At 42.1% G+C, this 17,784-nt stretch overlaps 1 protein-coding gene across 7 annotated transcripts in view; it reads left to right on the top strand.

Moving 5' to 3' along the window:
* PARD3B (par-3 family cell polarity regulator beta) overlaps positions 1 to 17,784 on the top strand; it is an 862,331-nt gene that overhangs the window by 284,974 nt on the left and 559,573 nt on the right. For 6 of the 7 annotated variants that reach the window (XM_072121090.1, XM_072121094.1, XM_072121093.1 and 3 more), the window contains one exon: positions 9,352 to 9,540. In XM_072121090.1, the coding sequence (XP_071977191.1) occupies positions 9,352 to 9,540 (189 nt within the window). The remainder of the gene's footprint in view (positions 1 to 9,351; positions 9,541 to 17,784) is intronic. The other variant, XM_072121091.1, reaches the window with a different exon arrangement.

The following is a 17,784-nucleotide window of genomic DNA, read 5'->3' as shown; positions in this document are numbered from 1 at the left end:
CAGGGTTAAATTTATGGAGCAAAATTTATGGAGCAACCCCTCTATACTCAATGCCTATAAAAGCAGGGAGAGTGGGCATCTGTGACGTGTACCATTCCTTATGGGAAAAGAGGAGGAATGGGCATGTGGCAAAAGGACTATCACACAGGGATTGGAGTATAACGCCTGGAGAGCCTGCAGAAATGGGCCTCTAAATCCAAAGCCCCGAAGGGTAGCAAACCTGAAGGTCCAATCCAGGCGATCAAATGCATTTTCGGCATCTAGGCAAAGGAAAAGTGCTTGCTTCCCCTGATGTTTGATAACCTCGAGGAGGTCAGCTGCTGTCCGTGTCTTGTTCCCAGCCTGGCGGAATCTTACAAAGCCCACCTGGTCTTTATGGACCAATTGGGGGAGTAAATAGTTTAGCCTATTCGCCAGCAGCTTAGTGAAGATTTTTAAGTCTGAATTAAGGAGGGATATTGGCCTATAACTAGCACAAACTAGCGGATCTTTACCTGATTTGGGAAGCACAGTAATATATGATCTTAGAATTGTGTCAGGTATGGGTGTCCCACCAAGGAAAGCATTGTATAGCTCAGTGGTGGCGAACCTATGGCACTGGTGCCAGAGGCGGCACTCGGAGCCCTCTCTGTGGACACCCAGGTCATCACCCCAGCATGAAGTTCACCAGACAGGACTCAAAGAATCTTCCTATAGAATCTTCCTACAATGATAGATGAATTTGCCCTCCTCTTTTTAACTGCATCGGTGTCTTTAGGAGGCTGAACAATTGCAAGTTGTCAAAGAACAAGGAGAAATACATTACTGCTTAAATTGCTGCGCTGGCACTTTGCAATAAATAAGTGGCTTTTGGTTGAAGTTTGGGCACTCAGGCTCTAAAAGGTTCGCCATCACTAGTATAGCTGAACCATGTGGGGGAGGAGTATGTCCCCGTACATTTTATAGTACATATAAGTGAAGCCATCAGGCCCTAGGGCCTTACCATTGGATAGTGCTTTAACCGCCTCTGAGAGCTCTTCCCTAGTTATTTCTTTGTTCAGGTCACTTAGTGCCTCAGAAGGCAGAGATGGGAGGTTAGTCGCTCCTATTTGATCACCGGTGGTCCTGGGAGGGAGTGCGTATAAGTCACTGTAAAAGTCTTCAAATATTTGGGCTACTTTGGCTGGGCTATACTGAATTATCCCCCAGGCGTCTTTAATACCATAGGGATTGTTATTAGCTGCCTGGGTTTTTAACTGGTTGGCCAGCAGGGTATGAGCCTTGTTACCGTATTCGTAGAATCATCTGTGGGAGTAGCGGAGGAGTTTCTCATTGCCTAGCAGGAGGAGTTCACAAAGTCTAGCCCTGGCGTCAACCACTTGTCTCAACAAACGCAGGGACAGGTTGGCAATAAGTCGAGATTCTAATGAGCTAAGTTCCCTTTTGCACTGCAACCGGGCTGCATGAACTAATTATTTTTTCCGTGATGCTACTGATATGCAATCCCCACGGATCACGGCTTTATGGGCCTCCCACAAAATAGCATGTGAAGGGGCCGTAGAGGTGTTTTCTGCAAAGTAGTGCAGTAGGCATTGGTGCAGCTCGCCTCGCAGTGCAGAGTCGGATAGAAAATTGGCGCAATTGAGGATGCACACAAGGCTCTAAGGATAGGAATGTCCCCGAAGAAGTAATCAATGCGTGTGTATGTGTTGTGCTATTATGCCTCTGCCCCCTATTATCAAGGTTTTCTATATGCAATTGTAGCTCTTGAATCATCTCTCCCTGAGACCGAACATGGTTATGGAGGACATTAATAGCCTTACAGGCAGCTGCGTGGTCATTTTCAAGCGTGTCTACGCGTTGAACTACCATTTGTATATCTTTACGTACTTCAGCTATAGCCGATTTACATGTCTCTTTGACCTCCAGTATCAGAGCTTGAAAGTCCAATTTAGTGGGTAATTTGTGCACATGCATCCACCAGTCCGCTGGTGGCTGGGAGGGAGGTTCTGTAGCAAATGACCCAGCTGAAGCAGGGGACCAATTATAGCGTAGTGATGATGAATGCAGGGCTTGTGGAGTGGCCGCATATTCTGCCGCTTCTGTGTCAATGCCACTGGTTATTGGGAAGCAGGGGTCCTCTGAGGTAAAGGTAGTGGGATAAGAGACTGAGTGGGGGGGGGACCCTGCATTTACCTGTGGCAGCAGGCCAACAGGCCCTGAGGGGGGGGGGGTAAATAAATTAATAACTGCTAAGAAGTGGCCTGTGCTCCGGAGACAGTGTCTGTTCTGCTCCATTGTTCAGGGAGCAGGCTCTTGGAGCGAGGACTGACCCCCTGTTGTGGTGGTGGCTGAGCACATGGCTGCGGGGACGTTGTGTAGCAGGCCGGGTTCTGCAGGAGTGCTTCCCGGTGTATCCTGCCACCACCCTGAGTGGACGTCGGGGTCCGTTTGGGTCCTACCCTGGTCTGTCGGACGCTGTCCTGAAGCGGGCTGTGACATGTGCTGCAGCGGGATGTGTGAGGAGGATCCATGGCCGCCTGCAGCCGGGAGGGGAAGTCCTCAGCTCGCGGCGCTGCCGCATGTGGCGGCGCCATCTTAAAATAGGAGGCCCGCGTCTCCCGGGGGAAGAAATCCTCCAAGGTAGGTGCTTGTGGGGCACTGGAGCGCTCCGGAGAGATGGAGGAGAGCTTTGTCTTCCGTTTGTTTCCCATGGGAGAGAGGTAGGCAGCTTTGTATGGCTTACGGGACCCATGGGTAGCGGAGCAGGACTAGCATGCTACCGCTCTCCTCAGCATCCGGACACGCCCCCCCGCTTCTATATTTTTTTATGCCTTGTATAATCCTGTATGCATGAGCCTTGAAAATAGCCTGGTGCGTATAAATCCGCATCTCATCTTTTTATGAGAAGATTATGTGACCAGAGCTCAGCTACTCACCCACCAACCACATGACCTACAGCAGATGAGAGAGGGGGGAGTCAGCCTGCACACGGAGGACTGGGGCATCTGCATTTAGAAGCTTTGATCAGATAAAGTTGAGAAAGAAGCTTCCTGCTGTGTGCTGCTCTCTGTGTTACTGTAGCAGCTCCTCCCAGTCACAACAAGAGGGGGAGGGGCAGGATGATGCATGTGATCCTGGACCAGCTGCTACTCAGAAACATTGTGAAAAGTATGTATAGGTAGTGTGTCTGATGTTTATGTGTTTTTGTGTAGTGTGCCAAGTGTGTATGTAGGTGTGATGTCTGAACTACATGTGAACATTGTGTACATGTTTATTCACATGTATAATGTATGTGTGTAGTGTGTGTCAGTGTTTGCTTGTACTGTACTATGGTTTGTGTTACAACACCCATTACCGCCCCCCCCCCGCCCCACACTGTATACCCCCATCCAAACCTCCTAAATAGTGTAATTCCAGCCTTGTATCTCTACACAGTATAATGCGTTAGAAATGCAAAAACATTTAAAAAGCACAGACAGTGCATGGAACAGAGCAATAGCCCCAGTGCCCAAGAGTATAGATGGACCAGGCAAAGTACAATACTAGTGAAACATAAGGTACAAACATCAAATCTACAAGTGCGGTGTAAATAAGATTCAAATGCAAACACTAGTCAGTCCATAGTTACCTATATGACCAAGATGTGAAATCTGGGCACTGGTATTACGGATCTTTCTCCATAAATGAGAATGGACAGGAAATGCAGTGAGTTCCATATTGCATATTCACTGTAGACAAGTAACTCCCCCCAAATTAGCTCTAGTAGGATGCCTCCCATAGAATAGGTGTGTATCTTCCGTTAACAGAGGAGATTCCTTGGAATATTGAATATGTACACTTTTCCCTAAGAAATGAGACAAAGGTCATCACTCATGCAAAGATCATATGCAGGTAAGCGTAACAACAGCTACTACAAATGCCCCATGTCCCACATAATAGGACCTGATTTGGGGCACAACGTTATTCATTTTTGGAAAAGGCAATGTGTCGGAAAGAATCCTTGGAAATGTGTCCAGGCTCTTGCTCTGGGCCCAATAACGCTTGGGTTAAAGGTAGGAGCTCATGCCAATCCTAGGACTGTGTGGGCCCAGATGACTCCACCTCCAGGATCACTGAGTCTCTACAGCCCGCATCTCCTAGATTACATCATCACAAGGTAACACAATTGATTGGCTATACCAGCCTGGAGTGTCTGAAGTGATGATTATCTAGCAGCATCATATTGCACAGTACTTTACAGACCATGGGGTAAATATACAAACAAAATAAAACATTATAAAGTTAAACACAATCAAACGAAACCATTGAAGTGAGGGTGCTGCTGGCAACAGTTTACAATCTATGAGAAAATTTAGGGATAGATTTAGGGAAGCCACGGCAAGTATCAATGCAGGATCTCACCTGTATTCTGCCAGTAAATATGCTAATAACTAAGCAATAGAATTATACCTGCATCCAGCCAAACCCCTGATGGTTATAACTGTTAGAGATGTGTAGTGAGGTGTGTATGTGACTAGACTAGTATACACAATGATGCTTACATAGCAAGTAATCAGACCATGTAGAACTTGTCTATCAAACAGCTTATCCTTGGGATAGACACCAGTCTAGGTATGATACAGGTAACTGTACAGGTCAACTCAGTGCAATCAACAGCAGGTCCGTTGCTTGTGGTGATGAACTACATACACAGCCTCTCTCCTGCTCCCTCCCCGACTTAAGTCAGCTCACTACAGCAAGCAATTCTTACGCGTGCATGGTGAGCCCTCACCATGTATCATGCACAATGAGAGTGGAAACGGATTGACCCATCTTCACTTCTCAGATTATTTTATTGTATTGCCCTGCAGTTTTAATGAATTCCATCACTGAGAGATTCACTTCTAATGCATCAGCACTGTTCCAGCAATTTGTCTTTATAGTAAATCTTATCTAGTAATTCTCTGAGAATAAAATTCGGAGTGTAAAACCTTTAAAACCATTAAAGCTGAACATTTAGGGTAACAATTTCTAGTCTTTAACTTTTTTATTCTGTAATGTGCCCGAGGCCGCACCAAGCTTCTCTCAGGTGTGGTAATAAAATCTAATCAGCGGCAGTTCCACCCCTATTCAATCTCCGCTGATCTGCCCATTAAATAGCCGGATGACAGATAAACCTTTAGCGCTTACTGTACCCTGGGGAAATTACAAGATCTTACATTTGTTTTCTTCTTGATTGTCGTATGTATAAAGCATCTTGGAAGTATCCAAAACTGACATTTTGGTCCAAATCTTGTTCAAAATGACTTTGTGTAATGCTTCATTGATCTACTTGATTTGTCATCCTCTCTACTCGCCTATTTTCTATTTCAGGTGAGCAGAAGATTTGATAGAGCTGGACCTAGGTTTATTTCAGGATATCTTTATACTCATTTTTCATTGACTTTTTTGATATGTTTCTTCGCCTTTGCTTTCTGACAATTTGCGGTTTTACTTTTGTTCCAGGAAAAAACAATAAATAAAAATAAAATGGTGATTTGCAATCAGTTACATTGGGAAACCAAAAATTGGTCAAGGTTTCCATCATGGTATCAAGATTAGAAATCCATTATTATTATTTATTTATTTTTTTTAGTTATTGGTTACGCTGAACTATAGTTTATATTTGTTTTTCATGAGAAACGGTTAAAGAAAAAAAAAAACTTTAGTGATGTTCTTTTTACATGATGCAGGCGCTGGGTTAAGTACAAGATAGGTGTTATACCAGACAAAAGTATTTTTTCATCTCTGTGAAAATAGGGAACAAAGTTTAGAGGGGTTGTGTCACCATAGCAAATTGCTGTAATTGGGTCCAATGCATTGTGACAAGTACTTTCACCATTTACACTTATTACAAAAGCTGCAGCCTTACTGAGATAACTCCTTCTGTCCAGGTTGCTGGCGCCCCCTGCTGGTAGCTGTGTCCGGTCCTGAGCTACAGCTGATCTGGCCGAGTCTGCGCACAAGGAGTCAGCAGCTGCTCTGCACTACAGATCACTCCACACAGCTCCTCTCTACACTGAGAGATCACCTGACACACTGCAGCCAATAGGAGGTGAGAGAGGAGGAGGGGCAGAGATTGTGCTGTGATGGCCACTGCTTACCAGCTCCACAGGAGCCTACAGCAGCAGATACAAGGTAACTGCAGCCAGACAGACATGACTATCTGCTGCACAGAGGAGTCCTCCCCTAACATGGATCATAGCAATGTAGCAGCCCTTCCTCCCTCCACCATTAGTCAGGTCACACAGGAGGCTGCAGAGATAACACAAGTAACAGGCTGAGCTCTGACCTCTCCTGATGCAGTCCTCCTCCTGTACTCTCCTCCATTCACTGTCCCTCCATGCTACCCTGCTCTCCTGCAAAGGGGCCCCTGTCCCTGACTAGCAGGGAAGTAGCTAAAGATCAGTAACATGTGAGAAGCTGTCACCTATTTATCTATCCAAGTCCTATTATCTATCACCTGTCATCTATCTATCTGTCTATCTATCTGTCTATCTATCTATCTATCTATCTATCATCTATCTATCTAGTGATTTAGTTGCAATTCCTTACAAAATACACACAAAGAGATGCAATTAACAGCCCCAAAGTAACTTACAAAAATACAAAAAGTTTATTAGTAAAAGCCATAAAAACAACTGAAAAGGTCCATGTTATTGCACCTAATTTTGTACAATCAATGCACACAAGTAGAGCAAAACAATATATTCTCACCGCATCATGTTAGGTCCCGCGGACAGTAAAGTGTAAATATGTCGGAGGTCTAGAAAAATGCAGGGACGGCAAACTCCATGCGTATCCTCACTTCAAAGTTACTTCCTCAGGGGTAAGTGTCACTTTGGAGTGACGATACACGTGGGGTATGCCTCCCCTGCACCCACCTAGACTTCCGCCATGCATGTCAGCCTGACCGACCATGATGCTGTGAGAATACATAGTACATGTGTACTATGTGCAGTGTCCTGTGTAGTGTGCAGGGGGCACCAGATTCAGGATTTCTGGTGCCCCCTGCACTGCTTTGACAGACTGCACCAACTTTTTTTGGTGCACTTTTAACATGAGGCGTATGACACATTTCTATTGGACTTCTATTGGATCAGTAAATACAGGGACTATTTGAGCACAGCAGGTGGAAGGAGACTCTGAAGGCTGAGCGCTCTGTAGCACTGAGTTGCGCAATAACTGCCGCTGTCAGTGCTGTGCATGTGCCTGGCCAGGCCCCTCCCACATCTGCTTCTGTGTGGAGCAGAATAGAGGCTGAACAAGCATCATAATAACTCATAGAAAGGTACTTTTACTTCCAGGTAACCATTACAAATAGATTTTTGAAATATTTTAACCTCTTTACCTCTTTGACAGTTTTTTGCAGTCAATTGTTTTGTTGCATAACCCCTTTAACAATAACGCTTCATTGAAGACACCTTGGATAACTCTTTTGTTGACCATTGCCTCATGGTACAAAAGTATCCAGCACCAGAGGTCACATTGTACACAGAGGTCCCTCTGTAACTAGGAGTATTCTATTGTCTGCCTGTCTGTTTTTATTTTACTTGTAGTTAAAAAGAAAGTAATTCCGTTATCATTATAGAGAAAACTATCACTGTTCACAATGGGTAATGGTTAACACCCACCCACAATGATCTCTGCACAAGTCTAATAGCTTGAGGACCTCCCATAGACTAATGAACATCTCCTATCTATTTTGTCAAGATGGCCATCACTTAGACTTGATATTGAAAATAGGGATTTTAAGAGAATGTATAGTCAAAGATAAAGGCTTATGTTTTTGTTTTCAGTCAGATATTTTTTAATTAAATTTTAATTTTTATGAACACACATACAAACCTATATAAAATGGATATCCCCTGTCATCCCCAACCTTTCCCTCCTTTCAACATGATTCCGAATGTCTGGCAATATAACATTTCAGAAATTATCAAACAAAAATACAGTAATGCAGCACGCAGGGTTATTGTCTCATTTAATGTTCGCCATCAGACCTGAGGGAACTAGAGAGGATCTGCAAGGAAGAGACAGATGATCCCCAAATCCAGGTGTGAAAAACTGGTTGCATTATTCCCAAGAAGGCTCATGGCTGTACTAGCTGAAAGCTACTTCTACTAAAAATACTGAGCAAAGGGACTGAATACTTATGACCATGCAATATTTCAGTTTTTTTGTTTAATAAATTAGCAAAAATATCTACATTTCTGTCAAGATGGGGTGCAGATTGTACATTAATGAGCAGAAAAAGAACTTCTTTTGATCTTACCAATAGCCACAAATAAACAAAGAGTAAAAAATTTAAAGGTGTCTGAATACTTTCCGTACCCACTGCACATACAGTGGATATAGCAACTTATAAATGATGTATAAAAGAGTATACAAAGCAGTGCATGAGGCTTAATACTTGCTACCGAAATCAGCTAATTACATTTGATGTAAATTGCTTTTACTTTAATAAACAGGATAATTTAATAAATGTAAATGACCCAACAAATTTAAATTCCTGGAGTGTTACAAGAATACTTATGAATGCAACAGAATTTTAATTAGCCTGCCATTTTTACGAGTTTCAAGCTGATAATGTGGTTGTTTATGATATATATTCAAGAATGCTTTTTATTTTGTCATAATTCATTTAGCACAGCATCTTAACATGATTTTATCCCACTAAATCTAAAAAAAATAATTTAATTAAAATGAAGCAATGCAGTGGAATATGTAAGAATGAAATCAGTAGATAAAAAATTTTGTACAACTCCAAGAGAAGTCTATTTGTGTTGCACCCACACATACTTTGGATCTGAAGTATTAATACTAGAGTTAAAAATAAAAAGTCAAAAATTCACTACAAGAAACGACGAGTGTCCAAGAAAAGTTTCAACATTGTCTCTGAAGCGCACCCAAATAGGTCTTCTTCCTAGTTTGACCAATATTATCACCATATTGTCACCATATAGTAGTTCTGCACAGTACTATGCGAATTGTTTAAGTCAATTTAGTCCAGTATTTAGTAACTTACAGGTTATTTCTCTGAATATAATGGTTTGTGTGACATATTTGTGTGTTTTTCTTTGCTTTCTGATGTCTTGGTGTAGCCTGTGCAATACAGTGACAACATCACCATGTCTCCTTTTGGTTAAAGAATGACAGTGCGAATAGGCTTCCTGCTGTACCTTAGATTTTAGCCTTGCACAGATGTATACAGCTAAAAATGATGCCTGGCAATGGCCCTGGCGCAGGACCCACTAGGTAGTTGTCTCATACCATTTTAGGCTTTTTATTTATTTTTTAATTTTGAATGCTTATATTAAATGTAACTCATATTATTATTATTATTTTCAGCAGAGAGGAGAAACTGAGAACCATGTTGTTTCTGCAGAGAAAGTAGCACAAATGACCTTTGAAATCCCACTTAATGACTCTGGTTCCGCTGGACTAGGAGTCAGTCTGAAAGGAAACAAATCCAGAGACACCAGCACTGATTTGGGGATCTTCATTAAATCTATAATCCATGGAGGAGCTGCCTTCAAGGTATGGATCATTGCGATGCAGAAATAAATCTACATTTTATTCAATTAGCTTGATATATATCAAGATTGTTATATTTATTATATTGCTGGGTGGCTTCTTTTCGTCAGGAGTAGTTTTTGTTATATGTGATTCTGGACCACTGGTCTTAAGAACCCTTGCTCACAGAGGTCGCACTAAGATTTTTACAGAAGGGTAATAATACTCCTCCTCCTATTTTTGGGGAGTATTTTTAGCCGAGGAGGAGTATTACATTTTTTGTAATACAAATATAAAACTCCTAGCTGTTTATAATGTTAACAGACACTATTTATACATGAAAATCATCTTCATCGCACACCACTACACACAGCACGCTCACTACACACACACACAGAACAGCGCGCTCACTAAACACACACACACACAGAGCACAGCACGCTCACTACATACACACACAGAGCACAGCACGCTCACTACACACACACACAGAACAGCACGCTCACTACACACACACACAGAACAGCACGCTCACTACACACCCACACACACAAAACAGCACGCTCACTACACAGACACACACACACACAGAACAGCACGCTCACTACACACACACAGAACAGCACGCTCACTACACACACACAGAACAGCACGCTCACTACACACACACAGAACAGCACGCTCACTACACACACACAGAACAGCACGCTCACTACACACACACAGAACAGCACGCTCACTACACACACACAGAACACAGCACGCTCACTACACACACACAGAACACAGCACGCTCACTACACACACACAGAACACAGCACGCTCACTACACACACACACAGAACACAGCACGCTCACTACACACACACACACACAGAACACAGCACGCTCACTACACACAGAACACAGCACGCTCACTACACACACACACACAGAACAGCACGCTCACTACACACACACACAGAACAGCACGCTCACTACAAAGAGTGCAGTGAGCGCGGTGTGGGCGGTGCACTCCACAGGTGCGCCACGCACTCCACAGGTGCGCCACGCACTCACCTGGCACTGGTCTCCGGTCCTGCCGGGATCCTACAGTCCGAGGAGCCACAGCCCTGCTGTCCACATGTCTCCCGGGGCCTGCGTTCTCGCTCCAGGTCTCTCCGGAGCGCTGCTGACACGGAACACTTTGTCACGTGACCTGCTGAGCGGCCCGGCGCGCGGTGCTATCCCGCTACTAACATTTCCCTCTTTTGCAGCGCGCGCCAGACCGCTCAGCCTGCACGCTACAGGGAACAATTGCCATTCTTTTACGCATGGCAATTATTTTGGGGGGGTAATTGCGCCTCATCACGCGGTGAGGCGTTAATGCGACCTCTGCTTGCTCAGTAACAGTATATCTGTAATATAACAGTTCCACTTGGGTTACTCATTCTGAATGTGTTACAATAGCAATAGCAATGATCTGTGGTAGCACCGATCTCGGATGTTATCCCGCCGATCGCTGCCGGCCATCTCGCCGAGGATCGTCTCTTACCGTGATGTATTCGGGGAGCAGCGATCCATCGCCATGACAGCCTCAGGTCTTCCAAAGACCCGAGGCTGACTCGTATTAACCCTATCATTACAATGTGCTATCAGCACAGTCAAAAAGTCAAAAATAGCACTTTTGTGCCATTTTGAAAAATATTTCAAAAATCAAAAAGTGATGGAAAGGTTGAACAGTCCCAAAAATGATAGCAATGAAAACGTCATCAAAATTGGCAAAAATTTACACCATGAAGTACAATTTGTTATGCAGAAAACAAGCCAACACAGAGCTCTTTTCATGGAAAAATAAAAAAGTTATAGATTTTTGAAGGTCGGGAGTGGAAAATGGAAGTGAAAAAACTAAATAGGGCCTGGTCGTTAAGGGGTTAAATTTTTGTAAATGTATGAAAACATTATAAAACCTATATAAATTTGTTATCCCCGTGATCGCACCGACCCAAATAATAAAGTAGACATGTCATTTTGGATGCACAGTGAAAGCTGTAAAATCCAAGCCCACAAGAAAACGGCGCAAATTCGTTTTTTCACTATTTTCACTGTATTTGGAATTTCTTTCCAGCTTCCCAGTACAGGACATGGAAAATTAAATACCATCACTATGAAATGCAATTTGTTACGCCGGAAACAAGGCACCACAGAGCTCTTTACATGGAAAAATAAAAACATTATAGATTTTTGAAGGTCGTGAGTGAAAAATGGAAGTGAAAAAACTAAAAAGGGCCTGGTCGTTAAGGGGTTAAAGAGATTCTCCCGCTACCGCCTTTGCTCCTCAATTATCCCAATATGACAAAAAAAGATGGTGTAGAAGTGTTTACTGTGCATTAAATATATTCAGCTGCAAGAAATGCTGCCTTTGAGGTCTGTGTGCTGCCTGCCTAGCTTCACTTCTGTACAGATTTTTCCTTTTTCAGCTCATGAGGGGTCTTTACTCTCTTATGCTGACACTGAAGCCAAGTTCTCTATAACTTCTTGCTCTCTACCTGGGTTCTTTCCCCTCTACACTTTCATATACTGCTCGCACGTAAGTTTGCAAATGTGATCAAAATTAGAGATTAAAATTAGAGAACACACATTTCCTAAAATTGCAATTTTGGAGGGAGAGAAAAAAAGAAAGTCCAATAGCTGGCACTGCTCACACCAAAATTATCAAACACCTTCTGCAGACCAAAGGCAGGAGGCTGGGCATTGGGAAAGTCAAAGCAGTCAAAGCAGTATATTGCAAGTCCAATATATGCAGTCAAATGAGGCAAAAAAGAGAAGTGCGTCACTCACCGGAATGATGTTAAAAACGCTTCTTTTATTGTAGTAGATGTAAAAGGACAGAGTGAGGAGTGAGGCAGCTCCTCACTCCGTCCTGTTACCTGTACTACAATGAAAGAAGCGTTTTTAACATCATTCCAGTGAGTGACGCACTTTCCTCTCTTTTTTGCATACATTTCATAAACCCTATGGTCATTATGCAGTCGTAGCACAGAATAAAAATGTAAATGAGATGAATGTAAAAGAACACTGATGAAATTTAAAGTATACTTTCAGATACCTGCAAGTTATTGGTGTTAATTTGGCACCTGGTTCTAATTTCCTTAATTTGACAAGCCAAATTTAAAGATTGATCTTGCTATACGTTATCTCCCCACACTGATCACTTCACTAATACAATGGCATTAAATCTTTTGTGCTTTACCAGCTCCTGCTACACTTACAGTTTCCACAAAACTACCTGTATACGTTCTCTGCTCTCCAGTCTGACATGTGCAGTCAGTTCCCTGTTCCCTGCTCCTTCCTCTATGTGAAGAAGCTGTGCTGACCAGGGGGATTGTGGGAGATGTAGTCTTTTGGCAGAGTGGGAGCAGCCATCTTGGACTGATGCAGCTGCATCAGTGAGCTGTGAAGTAAAAAGTGTAGGGAAACATAGTATACAGCCCAGGGTGATGAGGCAAGAGTGTGTAACTATAATATATGCAAAAGAAAAGTCCAGTTAAAAAACAAAAAGTTACTGGAGAACCACTTTAAATGGCAGCCTAACTTTTCAGTGTGCACTGACTTCTCAAAAATGTTGTGCCATTCCAAAGTGACTGAAACCCTCCGGCAGCCGGTTGTCCAGATGAAAGCCAAAGGAGTGACATTATCAGCCATAGCAAGAGAAGTTAGTCGTTCCAAAACTGTGATTTCTAGAATGTTGTATCTTTACAGCATCACCAACTTATTCAAGTCCTTCAAGAAGGCTGAATAATGTGGAGAATTTTCATAGATAATGTTCAACTCTACAGCTGGAATTGCTTGCCAGTTCATCTCTGAACAGGGTAAGGATATGTCTTGCCATACAGTGTCAAGAGGTTTAAGAGCATTTGGACTGAAACCCCACTCTGCAGTGACCAAACAACTTATTAGCAGAATAACCTAGACTTACCTGAGGAGCATGTTGTGTGGACAGAGGAGAAATGCTCCACAGTTCGTTTTAGTAATGTAAGTTTTATTGAAGGAAGGAAATGTGGTGGGAGAAGTGTCATGTTTTGGGGAATATTTTCTACAGCAGCAGTTGGACCTCTCTCATACAGCTACATGACATAGTGAAAGCAAGTTTGTATCAGAACCGTCTTCAACAAAATGTGGTTCCTTCCTTGAGTTTATCATTCAATCATTCAGCAATTTTCATGCAGGGTCATGCCATATGTCACACAGCAAAATGGGTAAAACATTTCCTAGAAACAGAAAACATTGAAACAATGAAATGGCCAGCCCTGAGTCCTAATCTACACCCAATAGAAAATCTCTGGAAAATCCTTGGTGATAAAGTTATAGCGAAGAAACCCACAAGAATCACAGAAATGTGAAAGAAGAAATGTGTACCAAAATCACACTGGAGCAGTGTGAGAGATTAGTGATTAGAGATGAGTGGACCCATAGTGTTAGTTCATCTTGGCACAACCAAGACATATTTTCGGCCAAACAGCCAATCCGAAAATTGACTAAGTAGCAAGGGGCGTCAAACATCCAGATTTGCTGTTTGGCAGCCGATCCTGCATTACCTCTGTGTCGCACAGCCGAACCTGAACTATAACTACAGGTCTTCTCATCTCTTCTAGTGATGTCCTGTGGCTGCAAATAAGCTAAAGTCATTTAAAGCAAAGGCATGTAGATTTTCTTCTGATTCTTCTTTATAATATTTCTTTGTGATACAGTCATTGTTGTTCTCAAATTATGAAAATCACATTTTGTGCAAAACATATATCAAATATTTCACAGTATACATGGGGTATGTCTCCACATGAGGCACCCCTATTTGCAATTACATCTGGTATGCAATATGAAGTTGACAGTGAGTAATTTGCATATCTGTTACAGATTAGTCTTAGCAGTCTTTTGTCGCCTTGTGTTCTTTGTTTCCTTGTGAGGGACTATCATACTTATCTCGATATATATATATATATATATATATATATATATATATATATATATATATATATTATTGTGAGCAAACAATATAGGGTACAGAAGTAATTACAAAAGCAACCATACATAAATAAGAAACATAACTCAACTTTTGTCAACCTGCGGCTGTACTGATGTCACAACACTATTTCCTGTAATACTGACCATTGGTCCAGACATACCATTGGGATGAGAACTGGGGGAATTGTCCGTTTTGCAGTGCAATCGCTATTTCATAAGCACAGTTGGTGTTCACCTGAGATAAAACCTCATTTATGTGAGGAACTGTCGGTGTCTTCCAGGCTCTGGTGATAGCTAGTTTAGTAGCCATTAATATATGTGTAATTATTGTTCTAAATTTGGTCCAAATTTGGTCCAAATTTGATATGTATTACTGCCTTCCAAAGTGGTGTGATCACTGGACAGGACCACAGCATGTGAAGCAAAGTGCCTCTTTCCCCACATGTCCGCCAGCACCATGGCTGTGAGTTTGTATATAGTAGATGAAGCCTTGATGGGGTAAAGTACCATTCGTTCTAGTCTTAGTGATTGTTTCTTGGTGTAAGACACCACATAGGGATTTTGGGACCAGGGAAAGAGCGTTTTGCCAATGCTTTTCGGTGTATATTTCCCCCAGGTCTTTCTCCCACTTATTCATATATGGGAGCTTTACCATTATTGATTTGTTGTTAAATGCATTATAAAAGAAAGAAATGCCCCTTATCTGCTTTTTATATTCAAGAAGGAAGGCAGATGCAATTTTCCAAAATTACAAATAAATTTTATTGAGGTCAACAATACTTACATGAAAACTTAAAAACATTTAAAAACCCACAAAACGGGTCAAAGCTCAGGTCCCCCAGGTTTGTACTCAGATATCACCAAAGTTTTACAATAAATATTTTATCCTGCTAAAGCGTGTATAGAACAATAAAGTGCAATAAGTCATATAAAGTGTCACATAAAAAGCTAAGGTGCAAGGTAAGTTGATACAGCAATTTGAGTGCAAAAATAGACCATAAAGTGCAATAGCAAGGAAAGAGGTATTACAAACAGGTATTACCAGTAGATCGAGTCCTGGGGGAGGAGGTAGGGATGCCCCACGCGTATCGCCCGCTAAACGGGCTTCCTCAGGGGATACAATACCAGAATACATCCTACATCTTTTATACCTGCGTTTGCTCTGATGAGACTCGGCTAGTGGGACGCGATGCGCTGACTTCCAGTCTAAACCGGAAGTACGTCATACCCAGAATGCCAAGCGTGCGTTCCAAATACAAGGAAGTACATGTGAAGGGGCTGTCCCGATGCATTCCAGCATCGTATAGTGAAGCTGTCAATCAACTCCAATGACGACCTGTGGGGAATTATTATATTTTGTACGAGAATGCTAAGAATCAAGGTAATTTTTATCTTTCAAGAAGAAAATTTTTTTTCAATAAACAGAAACATACACTTTATAGTGAGAAGAACCTATCAAGGTAAGAACTGTTGATCGTGATTTTGTGATTACGGGTAATATAAGTAATACATCCAATCTGTACTAGCGTTTTTGTCTATAGAAAGGTAATGGATCAAAAGTCATCATCAGTTATTATCAGACAGAGTTTACATCAATTATTACCAAATACATCATTAAAGCAAGCGCAAGTGCGCATGTAACCAGTTACATGACTCTAATTGACTATCTGGTTACATGCGCACTTGCGCTTGCTTTAATGATGTATTTGGTAATAATTGATGTAAACTCTGTCTGATAATAACTGATGATGACTTTTGATCCATTACCTTTCTATAGACAAAAACGCTAGTACAGATTGGATGTATTACTTATATTACCCGTAATCACAAAATCACGATCAACAGTTCTTACCTTGATAGGTTCTTGGTGAGTACAAACCTGGGGGACCTGAGCTTTGACCCGTTTTGTGGGTTTTTAAATGTTTTTATGTTTCCATGTAAGTATTGTTGACCTCAATAAAATTTATTTGTAATTTTGGAAAATTGCATCTGCCTTCCTTCTTGAATATAAGATTACCTAATTTCAGATGTAGTACATAATCTTATACCCCATTTTTTAAGTATACAATTATCTGCTTTTTAGCAGCTAAGTATTTTAATACGGACTCCTTGATCACCAGCATAGATACTGTTAGAGAAATATCTCTTATCTCTGATGTGATGTTGGTCCAAATCATTGTATAGTACGAGCTGCTCGGTGAACCACTCAGACCTTCACATGTTTGAGTATTCCACTTTATTTAGGTAGCAGAGAGAGTTTTTATAGATTCTTGGGACAAAGAAACTTACTGAGCATGATCGCATTCCAATTGCCTTGAACAGGATGTATCAGTGTAAAATGATCTGTGTGCGCGGGGGATTGTAAAGACATTCTTATAGATTTATATCTGGGGCTCAAACCCCTAATCATTGTAAGGTGACTTTCAAATTAAATGAGTCTGTGTCCAGCGCTGGAATTTGACTAACTTGAAGGAAAAACAAGACCTGTCCTTGCAGGAAGTTAGCAACAAGACTGATAAGTTTATTGAGGTACCGACATTTATAGAAAACCATAAGGCACTTTACATAAGGCGTCCAGTGTAATATCTTTAACATTTCCCCCCTTTTGAGCTTTGCATGGCCTGTAACTGTTGTCCAGAGTGACCTCCTCAAAATCCAGGTACCCACAGGTAGGCTAAGCCCTTACCTGCTGGACTTGTTAACTCTTCACCAGATCCCCTGGGGGCCAGTCACTCGGGGGTTACAGGCCTGCACACTCAAATTACATAATTGTGTTTCCATAGTTTATGGGTTTATTAACAAGCTGGTTCTTCAACAAGACGGTATCCTCCACATTGGGACTTCTCCTGTCATGGTTCTTACCACCTGGACGGCCATCTGGGATATGGTGGACTTGATGAGGGGGACCACACAACACGCAATAAGTGACGAGAGCAAAATCACAATCCCCAATATCACCCCCACTTAAAGGAAACCCTTCCAATCCCCCAACTACAAAGTGAAGGACAAAGTGTCCACCCCAGAGTTTCTCTTGAGTTCCCTGGACAGTCCTTCAATCTCTTCAAGTGCATGGGTAATGGATCCATAGGGGGCGATGTCATCCTGGATGTACATGCGACAAGCCACTCCCACCATCTTACAGACTCCTCCCTTCTCAGCAAGGATCATGTCCAAAGCCGTGCGGTTCTGGGAAGCATCTCGGATATAATCACAAATCTCTGTTGATTACAATAAAACCAGTTAACCCAACCTACATCTTTGCTCATA

The sequence above is a fragment of the Engystomops pustulosus genome, chromosome 8, assembly GCF_040894005.1.
Source record: "Engystomops pustulosus chromosome 8, aEngPut4.maternal, whole genome shotgun sequence".
NCBI classification, from domain to species: domain Eukaryota; kingdom Metazoa; phylum Chordata; class Amphibia; order Anura; family Leptodactylidae; genus Engystomops; species Engystomops pustulosus.
The sequence above is the reverse complement of the archived record's forward strand: the minus strand, read 5'-3'. Positions and strand labels throughout refer to the sequence as shown.